At 42.6% G+C, this 23,402-nt stretch overlaps 1 protein-coding gene across 5 annotated transcripts in view; it reads right to left on the bottom strand.

Annotated features, from left to right (window-relative positions):
• ADAMTSL1 (ADAMTS like 1) overlaps positions 1 to 23,402 on the bottom strand; it is an 878,957-nt gene that overhangs the window by 170,384 nt on the left and 685,171 nt on the right. For all 5 annotated transcript variants that reach the window (XM_044386899.3, XM_044386900.3, XM_057313473.1 and 2 more), the window contains 2 exons: positions 17,276 to 17,577; positions 11,167 to 11,296 (listed from right to left, as the gene is read on the bottom strand). In XM_044386899.3, the coding sequence (XP_044242834.3) occupies positions 11,167 to 11,296; positions 17,276 to 17,577 (432 nt within the window). The remainder of the gene's footprint in view (positions 1 to 11,166; positions 11,297 to 17,275; positions 17,578 to 23,402) is intronic.

Here is a 23,402-nt window from a genome sequence, read left to right as displayed (position 1 = left end):
TTACAAGGAATATCCAATTAGTATACAATTACATGTTTAATTAGAATTTCAGGAAAAAATACTTTAACATCTATAAGAACAAAGACTCAGCTCAGTGGTCACCTTTTCTGGGTCCCTTTCCCTGATCTGAATTAAATAACTTCTATCAGTGTTCCAGACAACAGCCGTTCGGTATTTGTGGCTTACACTAGGCAGTTTGTCTGTGCTTCCTTCAGGAAAAAAAAAAGGTGAGAGACCTAGTTCTCTAAAATGCACACACATTGCCGGCATCCTCCAAACCAAGCACAACTTTTTACAGAGGGAAAAAAACCCCACAAAAAACACACCTAATACCTGTTACTAAGTACTGAGTACTTAATATGTGCTGAAAACTATGCTAAGCACTTAATATACATATCCTCACAACAATTACCTGAGTTAAAGATAAACTGGAGTTCTGAAAAGTTAAACCACCTGCCAAGGCCAATGAGTGAGTAAACTGTATGAACCGATATTATCTCTGATTTTATACTCCCATGCCCATGCTTTTAAGGCTGGAATGAGTGACTGGGATCAGTCACTTACACTTTAGTGTGAATTAGCTTAAGTACTTTTGTTTTCCTAATTCTTGAGTTGAAACGAATAAATGGAAGGTGGGTGGGTGAAAAAGGGTTGAAAGAATTGGGGCCCTGCACAAGTGGTAGAGAAGGGTCATCTGGGGTTTTGGGTAGTTAGAGGGCAAGGTAATTAGAATTAAGTCTGGGGGTGGGGAGAGAAAAGAGGTGCTAGGAAAGAGTTAAAGGAGACAGTATCATAGAAAAGGAGTCAGGGACCCAGGATTGCACTGGGGAAAGAGACACGCACACACATGTATAAAAGAGCAATGGTGTTGGTCATTTATAACATGAACAGGCCATCAGCTAAACATAAACTAAGCCAGTGGTTGTTAGTAGTAGATGCAAGGCTCTCAGATAGCCACCAATGGCTTCCAGATTCACAAGTCTAGGCTGCATCTCTCTGAATGAATTCATATTTCTTTATAATTTTTTTTTTTTTAAGGAACTGAGTGCTTTGCCTAATGACACAGTCTGGATTTTTAGAAATTCACTTCAGGTCTATTCAGTCTCTCTTTTAGCATGTTTCATTTCCTATGTATTGGCTTTGCCCTGAGAAGTGTGTGCTGTAATAAACTTCTCACTGTCCCTTAAGCACTAGCGAGTCTACTTCTATCCTTGGCAACTGAGAGTATGAGATGAAACTTACCTGCTGGAGATAAAGAAAGAAGTGCTTGTTAACCTGTTTGTGATCTTCCCTAGGTTATAAACTTCTATGGGACTAGAGGACTGGTTTTTTTCACTGTGGTAATTCCCATGCCTAGAATAAGATAGGGGATGGACGGATGAAGGGAGGGAGGCGTCGTTAAAGGGTTGGAGGGAGGGATGGAAGGACAGGGTGGAGGATGTATAAACATCATTAATAGAGGCAAGGATTGAATCACGAGCCCTTTGTAATGGCTTTGGAAATAAACAATAGCTTGTTCCAAATGGGAACCTGCCACCAGCTAGTTACATGACCCCTCTTAAGACTCAGTTTCCTCAGGTGTAAAGTTAGGATAGGAATAGTAAGTCTTCATAAAACCACAGGGAAAATGAGATGAAATAATGTACGTAAAGTGATGAACACAGTGCCTGGGATATTGTAAGCTCCCCAAAATGGAAGCTGTTAGGGAAAGCCTACCTTGTTCAAGGATGGCCTGCGAAGGTTAGCAAGGATGTAGGGACAAGATGCCCTCTACCTTATCTGTACCCTGGGTTGGATTTTACTTCTTTCCTTCACTTTTTCAAAAAAAATGTTTCTTCCATCTTCGTTTTCCACAAGTATTTGAGGAGACAACTGGTTAGGAATAACATTATTTATACAAGCTTCCTGATTTCTTCCTGACTCATTAAAGGCCCTTCTGACCATAAGGACACAGCTGCTCATTTCCAGGACTCACACCTCCCTTGCCCACAGGTCTGACTTGCTTCAATCATATTATATAGGATATTAACTTTTTAGGAATATTTAGACTCTATCTCCCCTGCTCCCACTTCATCATCCCATTACTGTTCTTAGAAAAAAACACACCTTACTGGATTGGGTGTTAAGTGAAATGGAATGTCCCAACAGCTGCTACCTTTGGTAGTCTTGGTGGAATTCATGAGAACCAGCTGCTCTGCTTCTTGCTCCAGAGCCACCTAAGAAACCCGGCTTGAAGCTAAGTTCTAGCTATTCCCTCCCCTTTGCTCTGCTCCTACACTAGCTGGTTAAGAAAGTTCAAGGAATAAACTGTAATGGCTATAAAATAAATACAAAGGCTTTCTTATATTGTATGGTTTCCTGCATAGGGATCTAAGAGGAATGGAAGACTCCTATTGTTTGGAGTGTCTATTACATGAGGTAGGAACTGGATGAGTGTTTCACACAGGTGATCTTCTTTACAACCATCTGTGGTTTGGACAATGATCATTGTTTAACAGTTAAGGACATGCCAGGCTTAGAAAGGTTAAAGTAGCCAGCCTAATGCCACAAAGCAAAAGAGGAGGCCAAAATCTGTCTGATCTCTAAACGTATGATTTCTCCCTTCTTCCAGGCAGTCTTCCTCTTCCTGGTGGGGAATACTGAGTTTTGGCATCACCGAGTTTCCTTTTGGTTTTTATCCTGAAGTCAAGTTCCCTTATTACCAAGATTCCTATTAGAAAAAACATGGCGTCTGATTAAAAAAATATGTTATGCTAAGATGATCACGAGCTACCTCTCCCAGAGGCATCAAAGGAAACCATTGGTATTTAACAACATAACTGATAGTTGAACAAGTGTCAGGTTCGATGCAACCAGGGTAGAAGGCCATTTTTGGCTCTTCGAATCACCTGTGGAGCTATCTCTGGCCAGCCAGGAAGGCAGTTATGTCCACCCACTCAGGATCCAGGGTCAACAGCAGTGAGTTATGGAGAACACACCACATTCAGCTGTTCTAGAATGCAGCCTATAGCCTGTGTCCATGTCTATCTAGGCCTCAAGGACAGTCACTGCATAAGTGAAATAAAAAGCTCCATGAGAAAGCGATGAGCATCTGGTGGGTCTGGGAGCTCTGTTAATCCAATGGCGACCATTCTAAGCTTCAGTGTGTCACTAACACAAATACAGAAATTCGTTGAAGCCCCGGTAAAGATAATTAGACAAAATGACGAAGAAAAAAAAGGAATGGTAAAGACAGGTTTGAAGGAAGAACAATGATTCACCACAGGAAAGTTGGCTGGGCTCTGCTCCGTGACAGATCTTTCTGTAACCATGGCAGATAACCTAAGGCCTGATCTTGGGCTGGTGCCATGACAAGAATAATGTTTCCAGAAGGATGAACTGTTTCCCAAATGGATCCTGCAGGTTACTGGGCACAAATCCGGGCATTCTCTTTCTCAGTCCTTCATTTTTATGTTGCTTAAACATCTCTTTTTCTCTATCTCTTTCTTAAGTCTTGTTCCTACTTCTTTGTTTTCCAAGTTTAAGGAACATAGTAACATAGCAGATTTCTAACACTAAGGTCGTAGAAAAGTTCACCATCTCAAATTGCACATGAGGCCTTCGTTCAAAGTTTCCAAAGAGGGCATTGGGTACACTTAGGCAGCAATAATTCTCATTTCAAAATGTTGGCCAAATTATTGATTGCCCTTATATTATTACTTCAGACTTTAGAAACGCTGGTTTATAGGAAAAGGCAAAAAAAAAAAAAGTGAAAAAGATTTACTTTGGGAGTTTCCACTCTACTGCTGTTGATTGATTTGTAAGCTGGAAGGTTTGTGAACTGTAAAACTCCATTGTCTCATCACCCTATCTACAACAGGGAGCTATCAGGTGGTGATAGTTCCATCCTCATGGTCTTACACGCAATGGGATTGATGACTGGTTCAGATACGTCAGCTCTTGGAACAGAGAAGAACGTGAGAGGATGTTTAGTTTAATAACTATCTTTAGAAGGGCAGCACTTAAAAGTAGCCATGATAAGAAATATGCAATGGCTTCTTCAGGACCATTCCTCAAATTCTGCTTCAGGGAACAAAGTGGGTTTTTTCATCACTGTGTCCTCAGCACAATGCCCAGCGCAAAATAGGCATTCAATAAATTTGTCTCATGGAGGCTGAATGAAGAGAAATTCTCATTATCTTAAAGGGCACTATAAAATTCTAAACCGAGGGATGCAGAATATTATCTATTCTTTTACACATGGACACACACCACTGAAATATTTTAAAAACGTTCATCATTTCAGTGTTCCGCTATCTTTGCTTCCTGCGTGTGTTTGCCTACATTTTTCTTACAGAAATCTAAGTCTTGGTCCCTTCAGACTTCTTGTGGCTCCTTAATTTATAGTTAAGGCCAGTTCCTTTTTTTTTGACTAACAGAATTGCTTTATCTTCAACACTTAAATTTGACTCAAGGTATTTTCCCAAAAGAATTCACTTTTTTTGTTCTTGAAAAGCTTCAGTTCTGTGGATAATTATCATTACCGTCAAAGGCTCACACAGGGTTAGAGCTGGAAGGACCTAGGGAACATCCGGTTACTTCAGTCCTTCCAGCTGTTCCTCTCATTTCTTCCTTCACGGTACCCTTGCCTGGGGCTCTAGCCTCCTGCCAGGTGGACAGGCTGAGTCCACGTTACACTGGGTTGATTGTGGGAGCACAGAAAATGCTAACATACCCCAGGCAAGAGGTCGTTACTACTCTCAGGGAAAATGTGGCGGTGTAGACCACAAAGAACACACTATTTGTGACTCTACAAGAGAAAAAGTACAGGTGCCGATCAGAAAATACAAGCTAGCCACCGTTAGCACTTCCGTTCTGTTGGGTGAGTAGCCAGTCATCTTTCTCCAAGCACATCTGACTATTCTGCTCTCCCTGTGTAACTCCCTCCAATGGCTCTCCACGGCCTCTAGGACATAAAGTTCGAAGAACTTAACCTAGCCTATCGGGCTATCCTGGATCTGGCCCTCTAATACCAGCTTCCACTCTTGCCTTTCCCTCCCGCTCATGCCTTCCTTCTGCCTGCAACATCTCTCTTCTCTCTTCTTCCCCTCAGGCAATGCCTACTTATGCCTTACGATTTAGCACAGGCATCACCTCCTCCAGGAAGCCTTCCCTCAGCCTCATGCTCCCACACAACCCTGTGCTTGCCACATTCACAGCGGTCACTGTTTTGAAATCTTCCTCCTCCCCTAACTGTCACAGATTTTGTCTTCCAGTCATCTCTGAGGGCCAAATACAAGCAGACCGTTTTACCTGAAGGTGCCTAGCGCACTTTCATTTTCTACTAAATTGAGATATAAAACATTTTCTGCCATATTTGTGTGTGTGTGTGTGTGTGTGCGTGCGCGCGCGCAGAAGGTTAACCTCAATCAATGGTCTGTATAAGGACTTTCCCAGAGTCCAGGCAGAACTATGTGGCCTAGGAAACTATGAGGCCAGGAAAGCCTCTCTTTCAGGACTGAATTGAAAGGATTTTCCTAAAGCTGATGTTTCTATCTTTTCGAACATCTGTGCTTTGAGGTGACATGATGGGAAGGTTTGATCCCTTGATTTTTACCCCTAATTCATGCAAATGACTAAATCTATGCACACAAAACAGTTTCTAATACCATCAAAGCTCATTTCACGGAGATTGGAGGTTGATATAACAGGTGGTGTGCAACCATGGAAAGGGCTCTCTTCATGAGAAATGGAGATTGAAGCCCTGAGGTGAGCATACATGTGACGTTATCCTTGTTGATGTCAAAATGCTGCTGGGAATGATTCTGATCACCGGGCCAACACATTCCTGGGGAGAGAAATAACCAAGGCTGCCATTGGGCCAATCAGGTCCAATAGTTAAGAAACAGGTCTTGGCAGGTTCCTCTGTTGTAACTTGTCCATCAGTGGAAGAAAAGAGAGAGACGGTGTAATTATGGATCTGGAGTTACCAAGGAGGATGACGACAGTAATAGCATTAACTCTCCAAAGGCGCCTGAATATGGCCTTCAAATCTGGACTCGATTTCTGTGGACGCCAGTGAGCTTTGGCGTGCTTTTGCTTTAAGTGCTTACAAGTTGGTACGGACAGAGCCAAAACGCAGCATATGGAAACTTTGGGAACACAGCAGAAGATAAACCAATATTTGGAGAGCATGTTGAAACAGTAACCCTTAAAACAAGTTGTCAAAGGGGAAGGTGCCTGCAAAACTTCGAAAGCGCCATCAAATAAATTAAGACATGGTTGTGTAAAAAGGCAACACCTTCTGCTCTAGCCATTTTCAGCCAATATAAAAGAAAATTAGAAATTGGAAATCATTGGCTGCTAGTACGCATGGATTTTGTTAGTATATAATAAAATAGGCATTCTGAAGTTTGCCCTTAAACAGGAGACTCTGTGACCTTTAAGACGTTTTTCTTAACTCTCTCGTCTCAAGCAGGGATTCTCAAACTTCTTTTATAGCTCTTGCTGGTTCGAGGAACCACCCGAGGTCTGAGAAAAGAGACTGGGGCTGGGGCGAGGGGCAGAAACCAAGTCCTGTTCCTGGAATTATGGGCTTTCCCCCCCCTTCGCTGTTTATCTATTCTGCACCACTCAGCTGTTCTCTGTTGCACAGAAATAAAAGTTTAGTTTAAAAAGTATGTTAGAACAAAGCTGCAGAAATTGCCTGGAATTTCCTTCATTTTCAGCCATCTGGCTTTCACTGCTTACTTCTTTCCCCTCCTCCACGTACGTTTACCAAATCTTTTCAACACACACTGGCCAAGCTATCAAATGCTTATAATTAATAACAGTCGTGCTCTTTTTTTTTTTTTTTAAAGGTAGTGCTTTCTGGCTTTCCTTCGGCTGTTCATGTCATTGCTAGTATAAACCAGGGAGAGGGTCAGTAAAACTTAATTATTAAGACTTCGTTGAATAATAGAGAAAATCTAATCAAATTGAAGTCCTGAATACAAAAAATGTTTTATTTCAAACTAGAAGTATTTCTCGCCAAGAAATGAAAGAGAAGAAAAAGAGAATTCTTCTAAGTTCCCACAATGATCCTATCTTAGAGATGAAGAATGTGAGGACCCAAAAAGGTATATAAGCTCTTACAGGTCATATAGTTAAACATAACAGAGCAGTATCTGAACACAGGTCGAAATCTATCTTCTGGTTTTTATTTTGGTGGTCTCAGGGATGGGAAAGATTTTTAGTATGTATTAGTAAATGAAAAATCAAGTTGCCAAGTAATATATATAATGTGATCCAAAGGGAAGAAAACCTTACGCATTTGTTCGTGTTCATATATGTGTATATAGTCATAGAAAAGGATCTGGAAAGGTATGTACCAAAGTACTAACAGTGGTTATCTCTGGGCAGAAGGTTCTGGAACTGTGAAGCATGGTGGTGAGAAGGGGACATATGTCTTTCTTCCTTGATTACTTCTGCTATGTTTGACTTTTAAAGACTGAGAATATTCATGTATAATAACTTCATAATTATAATACTTAGAAAGTTTTCTTATTGGGAAAAGGAGGCCAACCTCTTTCCTAATGACTGATTTTCCATCCTTTTTGGACATTTCTCCCTTAAACTAGTCTAACCCACCCATGAAGGTGAGCAGGGTGGAGGGGCTTCTAGACACAAATTACTCAGATGGTGGTAAAGGTAATTAAAATAATTTTTTCTTCCTTGTAATTATAGCCTCTTTGCTATCAACGTTGATGCAATATTCTCATTGTCAGATCACGGGTAAAAATGGTCCTAATTTCTTCTTGCCAATTTTAGGCATGGTTGTTAAGGGAGATAGACTACTTTCCATCTCTCCTGACAAACTGCTCCCTGGGTAATGCTAACAATTCACTCAACTTCCATTATGTCCATCTCTCCTCAATTAAAGCTTGTCCTCTTACTTTTCTTTTGGGGAGACTGTGCTATCCATGGCTACTAATATAAAGGATTACTTATCCTAAGTCTATTTAGATTTTGAATTGGTATTTACAGCCTTAAAGCTATGGAAGGGACTCTAAAAATGGCACTTCCAGCATCATCTGTGGGTGGAAGAGAGGGGATAGGTGGTTGGCAGAGATAGCACTGGTGTCTCCCCAGCTATCGTTAATACTCGGATCTAAATATTGCTCCTTATCCATTTGGTCCTATCCGTTATGCCTGTGTATTCAAGAAACAATAAGCACCTGCTATGTGTCAAACATTATGTCACCTGCTACTTCCACAGAGGATTTGGACACATAGCTGATAGCGAGGACTTTAAAATATAGTCCTCAATAGGTAACTACTATTTTTTAAAGCACCCTAGAAATGCAGGCAGTCCACACTTATCTGCGCACGTGTGCATGTGCGCGCGCGCACACACACACACACACACACACACACACACACACACCCTGCAACAATCAGAATACCTCCAGCTTGAAAATACCCTTGTTGCGTGGATAGCTGGGTGGGAGACTGCATCTGTCTAAACCTGGAGAAAGTTGGACACGTGCTTCTGATACCAGCCCTGCCATCCACATAGAGTAAGTCAGGAGAAGGTACATTTAAACTCAGAAAGACAGCTCGATGGGACATGCCCTCTAGACCTATGGCATTCTTCGTGTGATCAGATACCTCTGACCACACATGAGAGGAAAAGTGGCTCCCTGACAAATGCCTGGGAAAGCTACTTCTCTTAACCAGCAGCCACCTCTCAGAGACGTACACCCAGTGATCAAGACTAGAAACATCATTTCTGTTTGTCCCAGAGAAAATGTTATGGTGTTTTGAACACATGGACACCAGCAGAGACCAAGAGCCCATCAGAGGACACCCTAAAATGTGCAGGGAACACTCATCCATGCACAATAAGAATTGTGAATTAAAGATTTAAATTACTCGACACTGAAACTTCTAGAAGGTGGTTGGGAAAACGATACTCTCTTATGTCCCTACCAAACCCATTTTTTCTTCTGTGCACATCTTACACCTACTTTCCAAATGAGAAATGTTTTTTCCCCGGCATCATACTGAAATATCTCACAGGAGATGCACCTCTGTATGTCTCTCATTTTTAAGATGAAAATCTGACTTTGGCTCTTTGACACGAGATGAAGACAGTGAGTCATCTCAGGCCACTGTACGTTGGCCCCTCTGTTGTTTTAATTAGTATCAGTCTACAAGCACTCAGCTGTGGATGGTTGGCCCAAGAAACCCCTGGCTGTAAGAGAAGTCTTGCCTGTCAGTCTGACAACTGGTTGGTAGAAGATCAAAGCACTGAGTTTATCTGGAGCAAATGCAATAAAGTTAAGCCTAACAAGAGTCCTTGTCTGGGAGTCAATATAAAGGTCGTAGAGTAAATTAAGCTCATCTAATTTAGCCGTGCTCAGTACTTTGAGGATGGGAAGTAACACCTTGTGTCCTATTCCTTCTGCTGCCTGGGAAGGATTGGGTTTAGTGGCTGAGAATCCCACAAGATCTTCAGCTGGTCCCGGGTGCTGACTCCTCAGCCCATGAGAGCATTTGGATGTCATTACAACCCGGAATGTGGTTAGACACTTAGGCTTGTTTTTAAAGTGACGGTAAATAAGCGGAACAGAAATGACATCAATTATCAACCCACAGCAGTAGCTGTCCAGTGCGTCTGCCTATAGACTAACAAAGAGTCATGGGATATTTGAGCAGGATGTGGTGACCTCAGATATGGCCTGTTAGTTTTACAGATGTGGAAACAGAAAGGGCAGTCATCTTGCCCAATGCCACACAGCTGGTGGGTGACAAAGCTAGGAGGAGAACCTCTGGACCTCCTAGCCAAGGCCCTTACAGGCTGTCCATGCCAAAACCACTCTGCTTTTTCCAATTTGGGGAGAATGTAGTCAAACAGAAGGGGTTAGTATCCCTTGCCCAAGCAGTTAGGCTTGCCCAACCGGAGAACTGTGAGGTTAGGTTGGAGATGTGGGACCACGTCAAACAGGGATAGAAAGAGGCTTCCCAGGATTCTATGCACTGGATCTAGTTTTTTCTGGGTCTAACCCTTGACTCTATTTTACTGACTGCTGTTCTTGTGGGTGGAGGGCTACTCCAAGCAGTGGCTGACTGTTTTTCTGGATGCCGTGGAGAAGATGGCCCCAGTGGCCCTCCTCACTTCTGTGTCAGAAAAGGGACATCAGGCCCACCATTCAGATCAATATATGGGACATCTCTGTGACCAGCAGAAGTGCCCTGATCTGGCCTGTAGTCTGCCCTCCAAAGGAAGACATTTTGTTGACTGAGAAATAAGACAAGCCACATCTGCAAATTATTGTCAATTCCCAAAGGCAACACATTGCTTCTTCCATGTTACTTTGTAGAAATAGAAGAAATATCGTTCAGAAACAGCAGTCCTCTTTGTATCTAGGATATGACTTTATCTTATAACAGTCTTCATCCCCTCAGCAGACTTGAAAGTCTGGCTCTGTTTCCTGAAACCTCTCCCTTTGAAACCAGACTCATCGATAAGATGGTTTAGCTTCCACAGAGATTTGTTCCAAAGAAGTATCTGCAGGCACGTCTCTCAAGACACCATAAAATTGTGTGGACTAAACCAGTGATTGGATTGATTAGCTAAGACTCAAGGTTGGGTAAAAATGAGACCCAGGCAGGACCAAACAATGAAATGCTCTAATTGATTTTATGCACGTGGAATGACACACATACACTCCAGAGCATGCTGTAATGCATCTGTGTGCTGTGTGCAAACAGATTTCACAGGGGATCCATTATACCACCCAGTCACTTCAGTTTCTTCTACCCCTGCAACCCCTGAGCCAATCCATTACTATGGTGTGAGGGCTTGGGACCCAGGCTCAAAGTGGCAGAGACCCTGAAGCCTGTGGTTGCTTCACGTCCCCTTCAGGAGACGGTGGCAGTGTGGCCCATGTACATTCTGGTCACGCCACGGGGCTCATTTCAGTGCACGGAGGCTTCTGGACCCTGAGCATGACCATTGGGCTGGAATTGCAAAGCCCTGGTTTCAATTAAATTTAAGTGGATTTGACTAAAAGTTTGAACTGATGCTAATTGGTTTTCAAAACATGGGGTTTTGAACAATAAGCGTTCTGGTCGTGCCCATGGACAGAGGCACCTCTCTCTGAACGCGCTCCTGGGTAACAGGGCAGCCACTGCACCCCTTACCTGGCCGGGCAGGGATCCAAACTGCAGGATTTGAGGAGCCGTGGGGGCCGGCGGCTGGTCACACACAGGTTCTCATCAGCAGGCTCCCGCGTCTGTTTGTTCAGGCAGCTCACCACAGCCTCCTGGACACCTGCACACAAATCACACTGTCAGGCCCGAGTGGGCGTGTGTGGGGTGATGAAGTGTAGACAAGGCAGCTGGTGGGAGGCCTCTGTGATTGGTAGGACTCTGGCTGCATGAAGCCCAGGGCTGCCCATCTTGGCAGGCATCGCTCCATCCGGAGAAAGTACTCGGGAGCTAGTGCCTCTGTAAACACGCCCCTTGAGGAGGGCAACCTCCCTCATGGGAGACCTTGCGTGAGTACTGATGAAATGCTTAAAAAAAAATGCCACCAAACTTATAGAGCTGCCAAAGCTGAGATGTGATCATTTAATGCAGGAGGAGAGCAGGGTGACAAAAAAAAAAAAAAAAATGTCCCCGAGAACTTTACATGTTATATTTTAATCAACAGGTGATTGTTGTATTTGGAAGGGAGGCCAAGAGCTGAGTTTTAATATCCAATAGTCTGTAAACTGCTGTTCTCTTGGGGCCCTGCACCGGGGACTCCAATCTTCGTTGGTTTCCTTTTGATTCTAGTTCATTTCTTTAGTGACCTGGGCGGCTTTGGAATTTGGAACAAAGAAAGAGAACAAAGTGACAAAGTGCACAATGACTATATCCATGAAACACAATCTTTTCTACATCCACGGGAAACAATGTTCCCACTGATGCTTGCTTGTCTCTGACACAGAGCTAGGAAAACAGGCGTTTGAGCAGTGACTGGCACAGAGTTACTGGCAAATCTTTTCAGGAGGTGTGCAGGACCCCTTATGCAAACCTTCAGGGAGCAAGGAAATGTTTAGCTGGGTATAGTAATGACCAGACATTGCATTCTGGTCCCACAGTCATAGTAAGAGTCAAAACCCACGGGTTGTACATTATGAGCCAGGTGCCAATGCTGAGAGCGTGACATGCACCATGCAATTCTCTCAACAACTCCATGAGGTAAGCGCTATTTTTATACCATTTTACAGATAAGGAAACTGAGGCTTAGAAAGGTGGAAAGACTTGCTAAGGTCACGTAGTTAATACATGGTGAGGCAGGGTCTTAGCACTGGAGCTTTTAATGACAGAACTCACGTTTTTAAAAATACTGAAAGACTGCTTATAGCTGCTGGAGATCTTTGGGAATAACCTCGACATTTGTCTGGGATCATTTCAGCAAAGTCAGTGTAAGGAAGAGGCGAGACAGGACATTCTTGATATTCTGCTTTCAGTCACACATAGCTGTGTATATAAAGAAATGTGCATCTAAATATATCTATCTGGAGCTAAATATTTGTATGTGGTTTTGGTAAAGTATGTGACAACACACATAATTAGTTTTATCTATAAATACACATTTTCTTATTCTTATTTCTGTCTTGCTTTATCAATTAGTACCTAATATAGTATGACTGCCCCACACTTATTAGCCCTGCTGCTTCTCTCCTCCCCTCTACTCCATGTTTCTCCAAGGAGTTATCACTCCAGTCAACAACCTAATGCTTTGTAAGGTGATGTGACATGGACTGAGGTCACTCAGCAAGACCACCATTTAAAAACTGACATTTTAAAGACTTTTTTATTCATGAGAGACAGAGAGAGGCAGAGGCAGAGGGAGAAGAAGGCTCCCTGTGGAGGAGGGAGCCTGATACGGGACTCAATCCCAGAACCCTGGGATCATGACCTGAGCCGAAGGCAGATGCTTAACCTACTGAGCCACCCAGGTGCCCTAAAAAGTGACATTTTAAAGCCAGAATCTGAATCAGATTCTTTCTTTCTTCCCGGAAGTCTGATGAATCAAACATTTAAAAAAATCAGTCATGGTATTTACCTTGATGCCATGAATGTAACTTTTCTCTTTTCTAACCTTTTTATGAGTTTCAAAATTTCAATATATCATGGCCAGTTCGGAGTAGAGCATTTGCGATTTGTACTAGACATTCAAGCTACTGCATCATACTCTGTGATGCTGGCGACAGGGTGTTGCTCTCTTGGTCGCAGCTGGGATGAGCCATTTGAAATTTATGGTATGATGATATAGCAAAACATTTCACAAGAAATTGTTGAAATCATCACTGATCTTTCCCTCTGGAATAGTCTGGCATTATTAAGGTAATGACGACAAGGTGCTGGATGAAGTGAACTCTTCCATACAGAATCTAGAGCTGTGGTTACATTAGAAATTAAGTTTTCGATTCATTTGCCTGCCTGGCAATATTCAAGAGATTGTAAATGTCGCTCTAAAATAAAGTATATTTGGGGTTTTTTTCAGCTACTGAACACTTTCTGAAATTGAGTCAATGAGGTCGGCAGGAAGTGATGACAGGTCTTGTCACCTGCCCTCCTTGAACGTGCTTCGGGTGTGGGGAGGTGTGAGGGAGGTGCTCTGTTTCTACTTTGTGATTCCCTATATCGCAGAATGTAGGTCCTTCTCAGACTGCAAAGAACAAGTGTTGCAAGGGCTCAAGTCTCTAGAAGGACGTCAGTATAGTCCTTTCTTAGACACGTGGAACACAAATTTATATTACTCCAAACCAATAAATCCTAGCTCAAGAGAGAAATCACCTCCGAGGTGGTTAAGTGCCAAGATTAAGCAGCATTCCAGAGTTACTAAATTTGAATCTAAGATACCATAAAACAAAATACTAGGCCTCCGACACCGTGTTAAATGGCCATTGCCATAGCGGCCAGTTGCCTAGGCATTCTTAGGTGGGGCCTGGGGTGCTGAGGGAAACTAAGGACAGAGCTTTGTCATAATTAAGGGGTATCTGGGACCAGCCCTGTGATCACCACATGATACATTTTTGTGGCATGATGAACAAAATGCCTCAAGGGCAGGGCATTCTAAGCATAGTGCTGTTTAGGCCAGTGGAGGTGCAAGAGGGACGCCTGGGGGAAGGCGCGAGGAGGGAGCGGGCTGGGGAGTGTGGGAGTGTGGGAGGTTGCAGGAGGGAGGGCATGTGGAAACCTCACCTGTGAGGTCACAGCATACTTGGCCCAGCGGAGCGGGGCCAGGATGTGAGAAGTTAGCTCATCCGTGCGTGCTCGTTCCAAACAGGCTAGTATACGCACTTAGAAGGACATCTTAAAACAACACGGACCACATACTTTAGTACTTCACGATTTTGAGTTTTACTTTCTTGACAGAAGCAAAGGACAGAGGACCCATAAGGAAGGGGAGCGGCAGGTAAAGACGTCACCTTTCCTTGTTGCCGAAGTAAATTTCAAGTTTTCCCTCAGCTCTATCTTAATGTTGATTTTACCATCTAGGAGTTCAATATAATAAAGCTGTGCAGGTTCAAAGCCACTGTCCTTGACCACACCTATTAGCTCACATATGGGAAATTCAAATATAACAAGGAGATGATGGGACGCGGGACACATCTGAGCAGGTCAGGCTCAATCTTCCAGAAAATGGGATTTTCAGTGTTTATATCTGCCAGAATAGCATAATTGTTACATGATATTTGATGACAGCTTGGGGAAACACAGCCACCAACTGAATTACTAACCAGTTCCTTCTGGTTGCTACCTTTGCTAGGTGAAAGGTTACTTCTGAGTCTATCCAGCTTCTGCTCCCGAGATAGGGAAGACAGTGAAATTAGGCCAACCAGCCTTACGACCCAAAATTGATTTAAAATCTGTCTGTTAATCCTGCATGTTTTTGGTTGGTTTCAGCAAGAACGATTAAAAATATATAGAACCTGGTGGGTTATATTTTGGCGAAAGATCAAAGTTGATAATACAATGTTACTGCCAAACACGGACTTCAAAATATACATGTCCCATAGAGCGAAATGATCTTTTAGTGCATATGGGCATCATATGGACCATATAACCCAAGCATATTTTCACCACTTTGGAATTTTCAACTCTAACATTTTAGGTGTAAATATATTACCTTGGCACAGTTACACAAGTGTAGGTAAGTGTGCACGGTTGCTGACAGCTAAAGACATAAGACATTTCAGTAACTTTACCCTGCCTTGGATATTAAGGATGTGCAATTTATGTTATACAAATGCGCTCAGTTCCTACAGGCACAGATCAATTGTATATCAAACATCCAAATCTTATTTCCAAATCCGTTATCTTCTGAAAACACTTGAAATTAAAAACATTCCACAGGCTCTCTATACTTTGAGTTTTATACCCCTGGTTGAGCAGCAGAATGGTTAGAATCTTAAAGATAAAGGTATCTGAGTATTTATTATTCCGTGACTGCATCTGGTGTTTCCATCTGCTCATAAAGTTCCAGGCTTGCCTTGTAACTGAGAACCATAACTGAGAGTCCACAAGGCAAGTGTTTTTTGTTTTTGTTTTTTTCCCAAAGCACATGCATTTTACACTAGAGATAATGATCGTTCCATTCAGGTGATCATGGCAATTGGGGATAAACACACACCACCTGAACTCTTGAGTCACTCATTGTATTGGAAAGAAGCCACTGTGGCAGTTGGCTGTGGTCTTGCCACCTGACTTAGCTCCTGCCCAGGCTCAGAGATCATCGAAGCTGATTTAATACTTTTCCCTTCATAAGCATGGAAGAAAAGATGTCCTCAGTGTGGAGAACCCCTTAAGAACAGAGATTAGCTGAGTTCCAGGAAACTCTTCCAGAATCAGATGGAAAATTTTAGGTTTTAAAAATAACAGGGCCCTCCATTAAAACACTTAAGAATTTCATGGTTTGAAACTGGAAGACGTAGAAACAAACACGAACCTCAAGGTCAAAACTATTAAATGCTTGCTAAAAGATCTGATGGAGCAAACGGATTCTTTGCTAGTATGTACTTGTTCCACTACTCATTCCTTTTCAGCTGCATGTGAACATTTTGGGCACATGTGCTTGAACATTCTCAATAATGACAAGAGACCCCTTTTTAAAAGAGTTTCCAAAATGTCATGGTTTAGAAAACAGTTTTGGAGAATAATTTTAATATTTTTTTTGATACCGGTTGAGAAACTTCACGGGCAATGCAGAACCCTAACGTGCCAGAAGGGGTTTACTCATAGCCAGTGAGAGGGGTCTGGCAGGAAATTAGCCAGCATTTCCTCACCTATCAGAATCCCTCTTGGGGGTAGACGTGGGAGGCAGTGCATTATGAATCTGATTTATTTTCTAAAGTGTAAGAAAGATCATAATCTTGAAGAATTTGTTGTCGACCTAAATGCTTTCCTCTCCTCCCACAATCCCATTAAAACACTGAAATAAAGAACTGCTGAATCTGTTGTTATCACTGTGGAATATCCCTAAAGAAACAGATTAGTATACATGGACACATTTAACATTAGTTACATCATATTCCTAAGGAGCAAGTTTCAGGAATTCTAAAGAAGCGTGATGTTCTGGAAAGACTCTAGACAGAGAAACAGATCAACAGCAGGCCTAATCCCAGCTGCCACTCATTAGCTGTGTGATTTCAAGTCACCCAGCTTCTCTGGGTCTTGGTTTTCTCATCTGTAAAATGGCGGTGGGGTCAGACCTTTAAGTCCTTTCCGGTTCCAGGTAACCAAGGTGTTAAGTGCCCTTTCTATACCCTTTTCCCTTTGTAAAGAGATACTGCTTCGGGAAATCAGCTGAGTGAATCAGGGGGACTCGAACTCATTCTGGGGAAGAGCAGAATGTTTAGTCCTCTTGGGCCTTGGTCCATACCACATGCACTGAAGCAAGGACGTAGATAAATAAAACTGAACGTTGAGAGCCTTGCCAGGTCAGCGTCAACTGTGTTTCTCAGTCAGATGCACTAGGATATATTGCAAAACATCAGAATGACAACTGAAAGTAAAAGCATGAGTTGTGTTGGCCACTCGCAGCTGACGGTGTGAGCGCCACTCGAGCCCAAAGAGAAATACATCTGTGTTTCATTCAGCGTGCTTCACACTTAGAAGGCCTTCCTCCCCTCCTCCCCCTGCTTATCATTCCTGGACCAGAGGCGGTCACGTGACCCAGTCTCCTGCGGGGAGAGAGGAGAAAGAAAAAGGACAAGAAGACGGTGGGGCTCTGGGCCAGAGTCCCCCTTCTTACCTCCTCCGCACGACTCGGAGCACTTGGTGAAGCCCTCGTATTCCCAGTCATACAGCTCGTCAAAATCCTGCAGGCCGCCGAAGAGGCCATCTGTCTCTTCTGGGGTCAACTCCGGACCTTCCCCGTTGCACGGTCCTGCATAACAGGCACGCTGGGATGCTGGCTTGGGCCCCTCACATTCGTCCACAGGCAGGTCAGCCACGGACTGAGAGAAAGACAGGAGCACCTGGCACCTCACCATTCGCACCTGGGTCCCCACGCCGCAGGTAACCGTGCAGGCCGACCAGGCTTCGGGGATGAATCTGCAGTCGGCAAGCAAACAAGAGGCCAGGATGAGAAGCCCCAGGCACGAGGCCGTGGGGGCTGTGGAGGGCTGCATCCCACCTGTCGCCACGGCCCAGCGCTGTCCCGGGACGTGCTCAGGGCTCTGCCACCCCGTCCTGCGATGGGGGCTTCAGTTTAGTTCATGAGCTCATTTGCCACGGTTTCTGGATTGGTTTTTTGGGCGTCATATGAACTCCCAGCTGGAAAGCATTCCAGCCACAGACCACCTGCTTTGTCCCTGCTCTGCACCCACAATGGTAGTAGCTCTTCTGAGCAGGGAATCGGTGGTTTCTTCTCTCTCTCTAAATCCCAGCACTTGTGCCTTCTGCAAGACGCTGGCTATTCTTATAGCAGACTAATGCCGATCCTAAAAACTATCACAAAATAAGCCCTTAGAGATATTTAAGGAGGGATTTTTTTTTTGGGTCTGGATCTCATATTCTGTAACTTTCTTTTGCTTTTCTGCTCGATGCGTTTCCCAAGATTTATTTATATATAGAAAGAGGTTCTTTTTTGTGAGTTTCCAAGAATGGAGCAAAGTCTTGCTCCTCACACATTCTTTGAATTAGTCTGGACTACAATTCTTTTTATATCATAGAGAAAAGCCGGGCTACAAATTTAAATCCATAGACGTGTCGCAGTAAATAAGAGATTCTGCATTCATACAAGTTTGTTCGACAGCCTTTTCTCCCCCACGCCCTGAGAGAAGCCACACTAGTGAGAATTCGGGTTTCCTCTGAGTTTCTCTATAATGCAGGACAATATCCAAATTCCCAAAAAAAGACTTGCCCTCCCACTAATCAACAATGGCCATGACTGCAATGACCTTGAGAGGGCTCTAGGGGAAAAAAGCCCAGAGGGAACCACTAACATTTTCACAAAGTTAGTATAATAATCTGGAAAAAGAACTTTGGAATAAAAAGTTTTTATATTTCCACGATCCTACTGCTTTCTCACAGAGTCATGCTGTGGAGGTATGCAAACCTGGTCTCCTAACCTTGACTTTGGCAGAAAACGAAAGAACTGATAAGAAGATTATAGCATTAAATCTTAGCAAGTGCAAATGGTTCAGATCTAGTTTAGGGAAATAGAAATTCTAGCAGGAAACCAATCCAAGTTCTCAAATTGGAAGGATCATAGCAAAGATGTTTCCTGGGCTTGAGCCTGGGCTGTGCGTGGAGCTGGCCAGGACAGCCAGACTCCCCTGACCCCCAACAGCTCACGCTGTCTGAGGCATGAAAAGCCATCCCCTAGGAGAGAATGAAGGTCACGGGGCGCCTGGGTGGCACAGCGGTTAAGCGTCTGCCTTCGGCTCAGGGCGTGATCCCGGCATTATGGGATCGAGCCCCACATCAGGCTCCTCCACTATGAGCCTGCTTCTTCCTCTCCCACTCCCCCTGCTTGTGTTCCCTCTCTCGCTGGCTGTCTCTCTCTCTGTCGAATAAATAAATAAAATCTAAAAAAAAAAAAAAAGAGAGAATGAAGGTCACATACAACCTTGTCAGGAAGGTGGATGAGGGACGAAGAACCATCCGGAATTATTCCCAAGAAATTCGCATCACAATATTACCTCCCTCTCTCGCCTTTGAATGCTTGATCTGTCTTCTGGCACCCAGAGAACCTGGGGGGAGAACTGTACCCTAAAAAATTAAAAAGTCTTCTTCTCTTTACATAATGTTACCCGTAGGAGCTTTTTATAAATATAAAACTCAACTCCGCCATCGGACTAATTGTAACCTTCTTATTTACACATTCACATGTATCTGTCTGGCTCCTGGAACAAGAATTATGACAAACGCACACACACACTGAATGTTACAACCCAGGTGCAGACATAAAGGAAAAGGCAAACTAAACAATTTTGTCTGTAAGAAAAACCCAAAAGCAAATGAAAGGTCTGCCAACCTTGACAGTGGTGTGTGAATAACATTTCTTATTTTATAATGTGGTGCTGGATTTTATTTTCAAATTAAAAAAAAAAGACAAGATCTCAAAAAGCACCGCACCCTATCAGCTGTTCCTATGCTGGAAGAATTATTGTTCTGTCACCTCTACCGGCCATCGTCATCTTCAGAGACCATTACAAGACAACAAGGGTCAGCTAGCTTTTTCTGTAAAGGGCCAGACAGATAATATTTTAGAGTTTGTGGGCCCTGTTTGTGGGTCTTTGTTGTTGCAACCTTTCAACTCTGCCAACATGCTGTGAAAGCAGTCATAGACAGTGTGTAAGCAAATGGGTGTGGCTGTGTCCCAATAAAACTTTATTTATAAAAACTAGAGGACGGGTGGTAGCAGAAAGGTCTGAAATTGGCTGTCGGCTGTAGTCTCCCAACTCTTACTATAGGACCTTTACTGGACACGCCAAACACACTAAGATTCATAAATGATCTTCTTTTAAGTCTTAGTTCCCATCTTTTCCACATATATAAGTTTCTAAGAATGACAAGCAGTTAAACTGATTTATGTTTTATCTTCCAAAGTGAGTACCAGATGAACTCTAGAATACAAATGACCCACAGACCAAACCCTCAGCTCTCCTTGCCTACCATGTCAAGCACTTAGCATTTGGTCTCAGTCTAGGGCCAGGAAGATACACCAAAAGCACCCAAAGTAGAAAGAGCACATTACTGGAGCCTCATGAACTCACTGCAATGCTTGAACCTTGTTTATTCTGAAGCAGCATTTCAATGAAAATAAATGTGTGGGGGGGGGGCATACGCACGTGCATTTGTCTATTTTTATTATCTGGACCTTTAGGGTTAATAGCAAAAACAATAAACATCTATTTTATGTCTCCCAAGTGAGAGTCTTATCAAATGTCAAATAGGCTTTCTGGCTTATCTCCCAACCCACTATCCTTAGGTCTTCATCGAGTTCACACCAATTAAAAATGATTTGGCTTTTAAGCAGTGCTGTCTTTTGGCAGTCATCTTAATTTCTCTAGTGCATACACTGTAGGATAGAATATATTCTCTCTTGTTGAAGGCAGGAGGTCATATTTCAAAAGAAAAATATCTAATAGAGCAAATGGCCAAGTGACTAATAACTGTTTTTCATACGAAACTTTCTCCCACATCCCTAGATCTCCTGACTCTGTGTTTACTATCTTGAGCTTTCTGGCCACAAGTGGGAAGAAGCAAGGTCAGTTAGAGGGCAGACAACTGAGCTAGGAGGTCTCAGTGTAAGGCTTAGGAGACATGGTTTGACTAGTACTTGCTGAGAAAGAATCCTTAAAGTCAGACCTTTAAAATGGAGGCAGTAGGGTTTTTTGTTTTGTTTTTTGTTTTTTTAAAATCATTTTGATGTACACATGTTTCATGAAAAAGCTCTTACCATTGAAGTTTAATTTGGGTACTTTTAAAGTTCTTTTTGTCAGCAGCACTGCTGTGGAATGAATGCAGAATGGCTGGATAAGTGAGTTCTTTCAGAGAAGGACTTGAACTTCAGAGAAGACCGACAGCATTTCTGCATGTAGTCTTCCCATCCCCAGGAAATTAAAAAAGAAACCTGGCAAATAGATGATTTATACTTCTGTCTGGTCTTCAATTTGCAAGCTTAATTGTTCGTTTCATGAACAAAAAGCTTATCCTTTCATTAGAGTTATAACCATAGTCCCTTTTACGAAACAGAAAACAGTGATAATCAAATTCACTTGTAAAATCCCAACGTGGTTTAGTTATATGTGGCTATTACGAAGTCAGAAGCACGGACCAAAATAATAAGAACAATCACTTTATTAATATAGCGCTAAACAGAAACCATTCACTTCTTGGTTAATTAATCTCGTGTCGCTGCAGATCTTAGCCAGAGTTCGGCTCCACTTTTATGCACACATGGCCTATAACTAAGTTGTTTTTTGTTTTCTTTTAAGTAGGCTCCACACCCGATGTGGGGCTTGAACTCACAAGCCCGAGATCCAGAGTCGCGTGCTCTGCTGATTGAGCCGGCCAGCCTCCCCTAAGATTTTTAGCTTTATCTTTTCTCCTCTTACTTTCCTCTCCTTTCTCATATACATGTTCGTTTGTCTAAAAAATCATTGGGATTATTTAAAATAAGGACAGCTTTATAGGGGTGTTATTGTAATGCTCCTACCAGCCTCATCCCAGTCTCTACTTTCAAAATACAAACTAAAACTTGCAGGAAATCACATGAGAAATACTTAGGAGCACCTGGGTGGCTCAGTCGGTTAAGTGCCTGCCTTCGGCTCAGGTCATGATCCCAGAGTCCCAGGATGGAGTCCTGCATTGGGCTCCCTGCTCAGTGGGGAGTCTGCTTCTCCCTCTGACCCTCCTCCCTTTCGTGCTCTTTATCTCAAATAAATAAATAAGATCTTTTTAAAAATACTTAATTTTGGTTTAGTTTCTGATCTTATTAAATTTCAGCTAGATGTCTGATAGGCTTTGCAGATTTCCTTGCCCTCTTTCTTTTGGTGTATGCTTAGGTATGGAGTGGTGGCAGGATCTCAGGGTGAGGAGAGGGGAGGGAATGAACTGAATAGTGGAGGGAAAATGGTAAAAGGCTCTAACACGGACCCAAGAGGTTAGCAGGCGCCCTGTCAAGTGCCTCCTTCCTAGTTACTGCAATCTCTCAATGATGTGAGCTATTTTACCACTCTAAATTACAGAAAATGGGTAATGTAAATGATTCTTGCCCACAGAAATGCAGATAATTATGTCTAGTGGAATGCAATTGCTGTCCTGCGGACAGACCCATTTTGCATCTACTTGTAAATCCATTCCAACATCTTATTTCCCTAAATATGTATGGTTCTTTGAAATTTCCTTTGAATTGGTCAGAACATCTGCCTGATACCCTTATTAATTAATGGGGTAGACAAAATCCTGGACAGATGTTCATTTTATAAATGCACGGGACTCATGGTTTTCCCCTTCTAAAATTTTATCATTTAACTAGTGGCTACAGAAGGATCTGGAAAATAGTATATTAGAAAATAAAATACTGCAATAAGTAATTCTACCCCACATTAACCAGAGAGTCTTTTACCTAATTATATCATTTGGGGGCAAAAAAAGTCACCATACTTTATTGGTAACGATGCTGTTTTTCTACATTGCCTCATCTATTTTGAATGCAATCTTCTTTTGTCTATTCTTTTTCTCTAGTTTTTCTCCTCCTGGTTCTGAGCAACCCTTGAAATACTAATGGAGTAAAATCTTTAGGAGAAAGTGCAGTTTTCTTAACCGAAGCTAGGCATTTTGGCATCGGAACTGAAGAGGCATTTAGAAACTCGAGCAAAAGAAATTGCTGTTGGGTGGGACAGAAACTTGGAAAATGGAACAGGAGACACCTTCTTTCATCTGTCTCAACTTTACATGAGATCAAAGACCTCATGTAAACTTCTTTAGTTATTTAGTGTCTCTCAATAAAGTAAAAGATTTTTTCAAAACCCTCCAGAAGAAGTCAACAAACAAAAACCTTTGGAACGCTACAAAGGGAAGGCGACTCCTTAATTGAATCACTTTAGGGATTTTAGAATTAATTGTAAAACCCTTAACACCAAGACAACCTTCAAATGATTCTTTAAAAATATAGCTAGGGCACTAAAGTTTTGGGAGAACACTTATCCAAAGCAGGCCTCTCCATTCACTTAGAACCACACCTAAATCATTCCAAATAAATAACAATCTCACTTATTGTGAAAGATCTTTAGTCAATGATACTTGACCTGAATATGGAATTATGAAACTATTTCTCAACTGCTGTTGTTCCCTTACAACTCTCCGGGGCTGCAAATAATTCATGCTAGTTATGCAACACATATTAAAGTCTCCAAGCACAATTT

This window comes from Ursus arctos, unplaced genomic scaffold (assembly GCF_023065955.2).
Source record: "Ursus arctos isolate Adak ecotype North America unplaced genomic scaffold, UrsArc2.0 scaffold_18, whole genome shotgun sequence".
Classification (NCBI taxonomy): domain Eukaryota; kingdom Metazoa; phylum Chordata; class Mammalia; order Carnivora; family Ursidae; genus Ursus; species Ursus arctos.
Note: the sequence above shows the minus strand (reverse complement) of the source record. Positions and strands in the feature narration are given on the sequence as shown.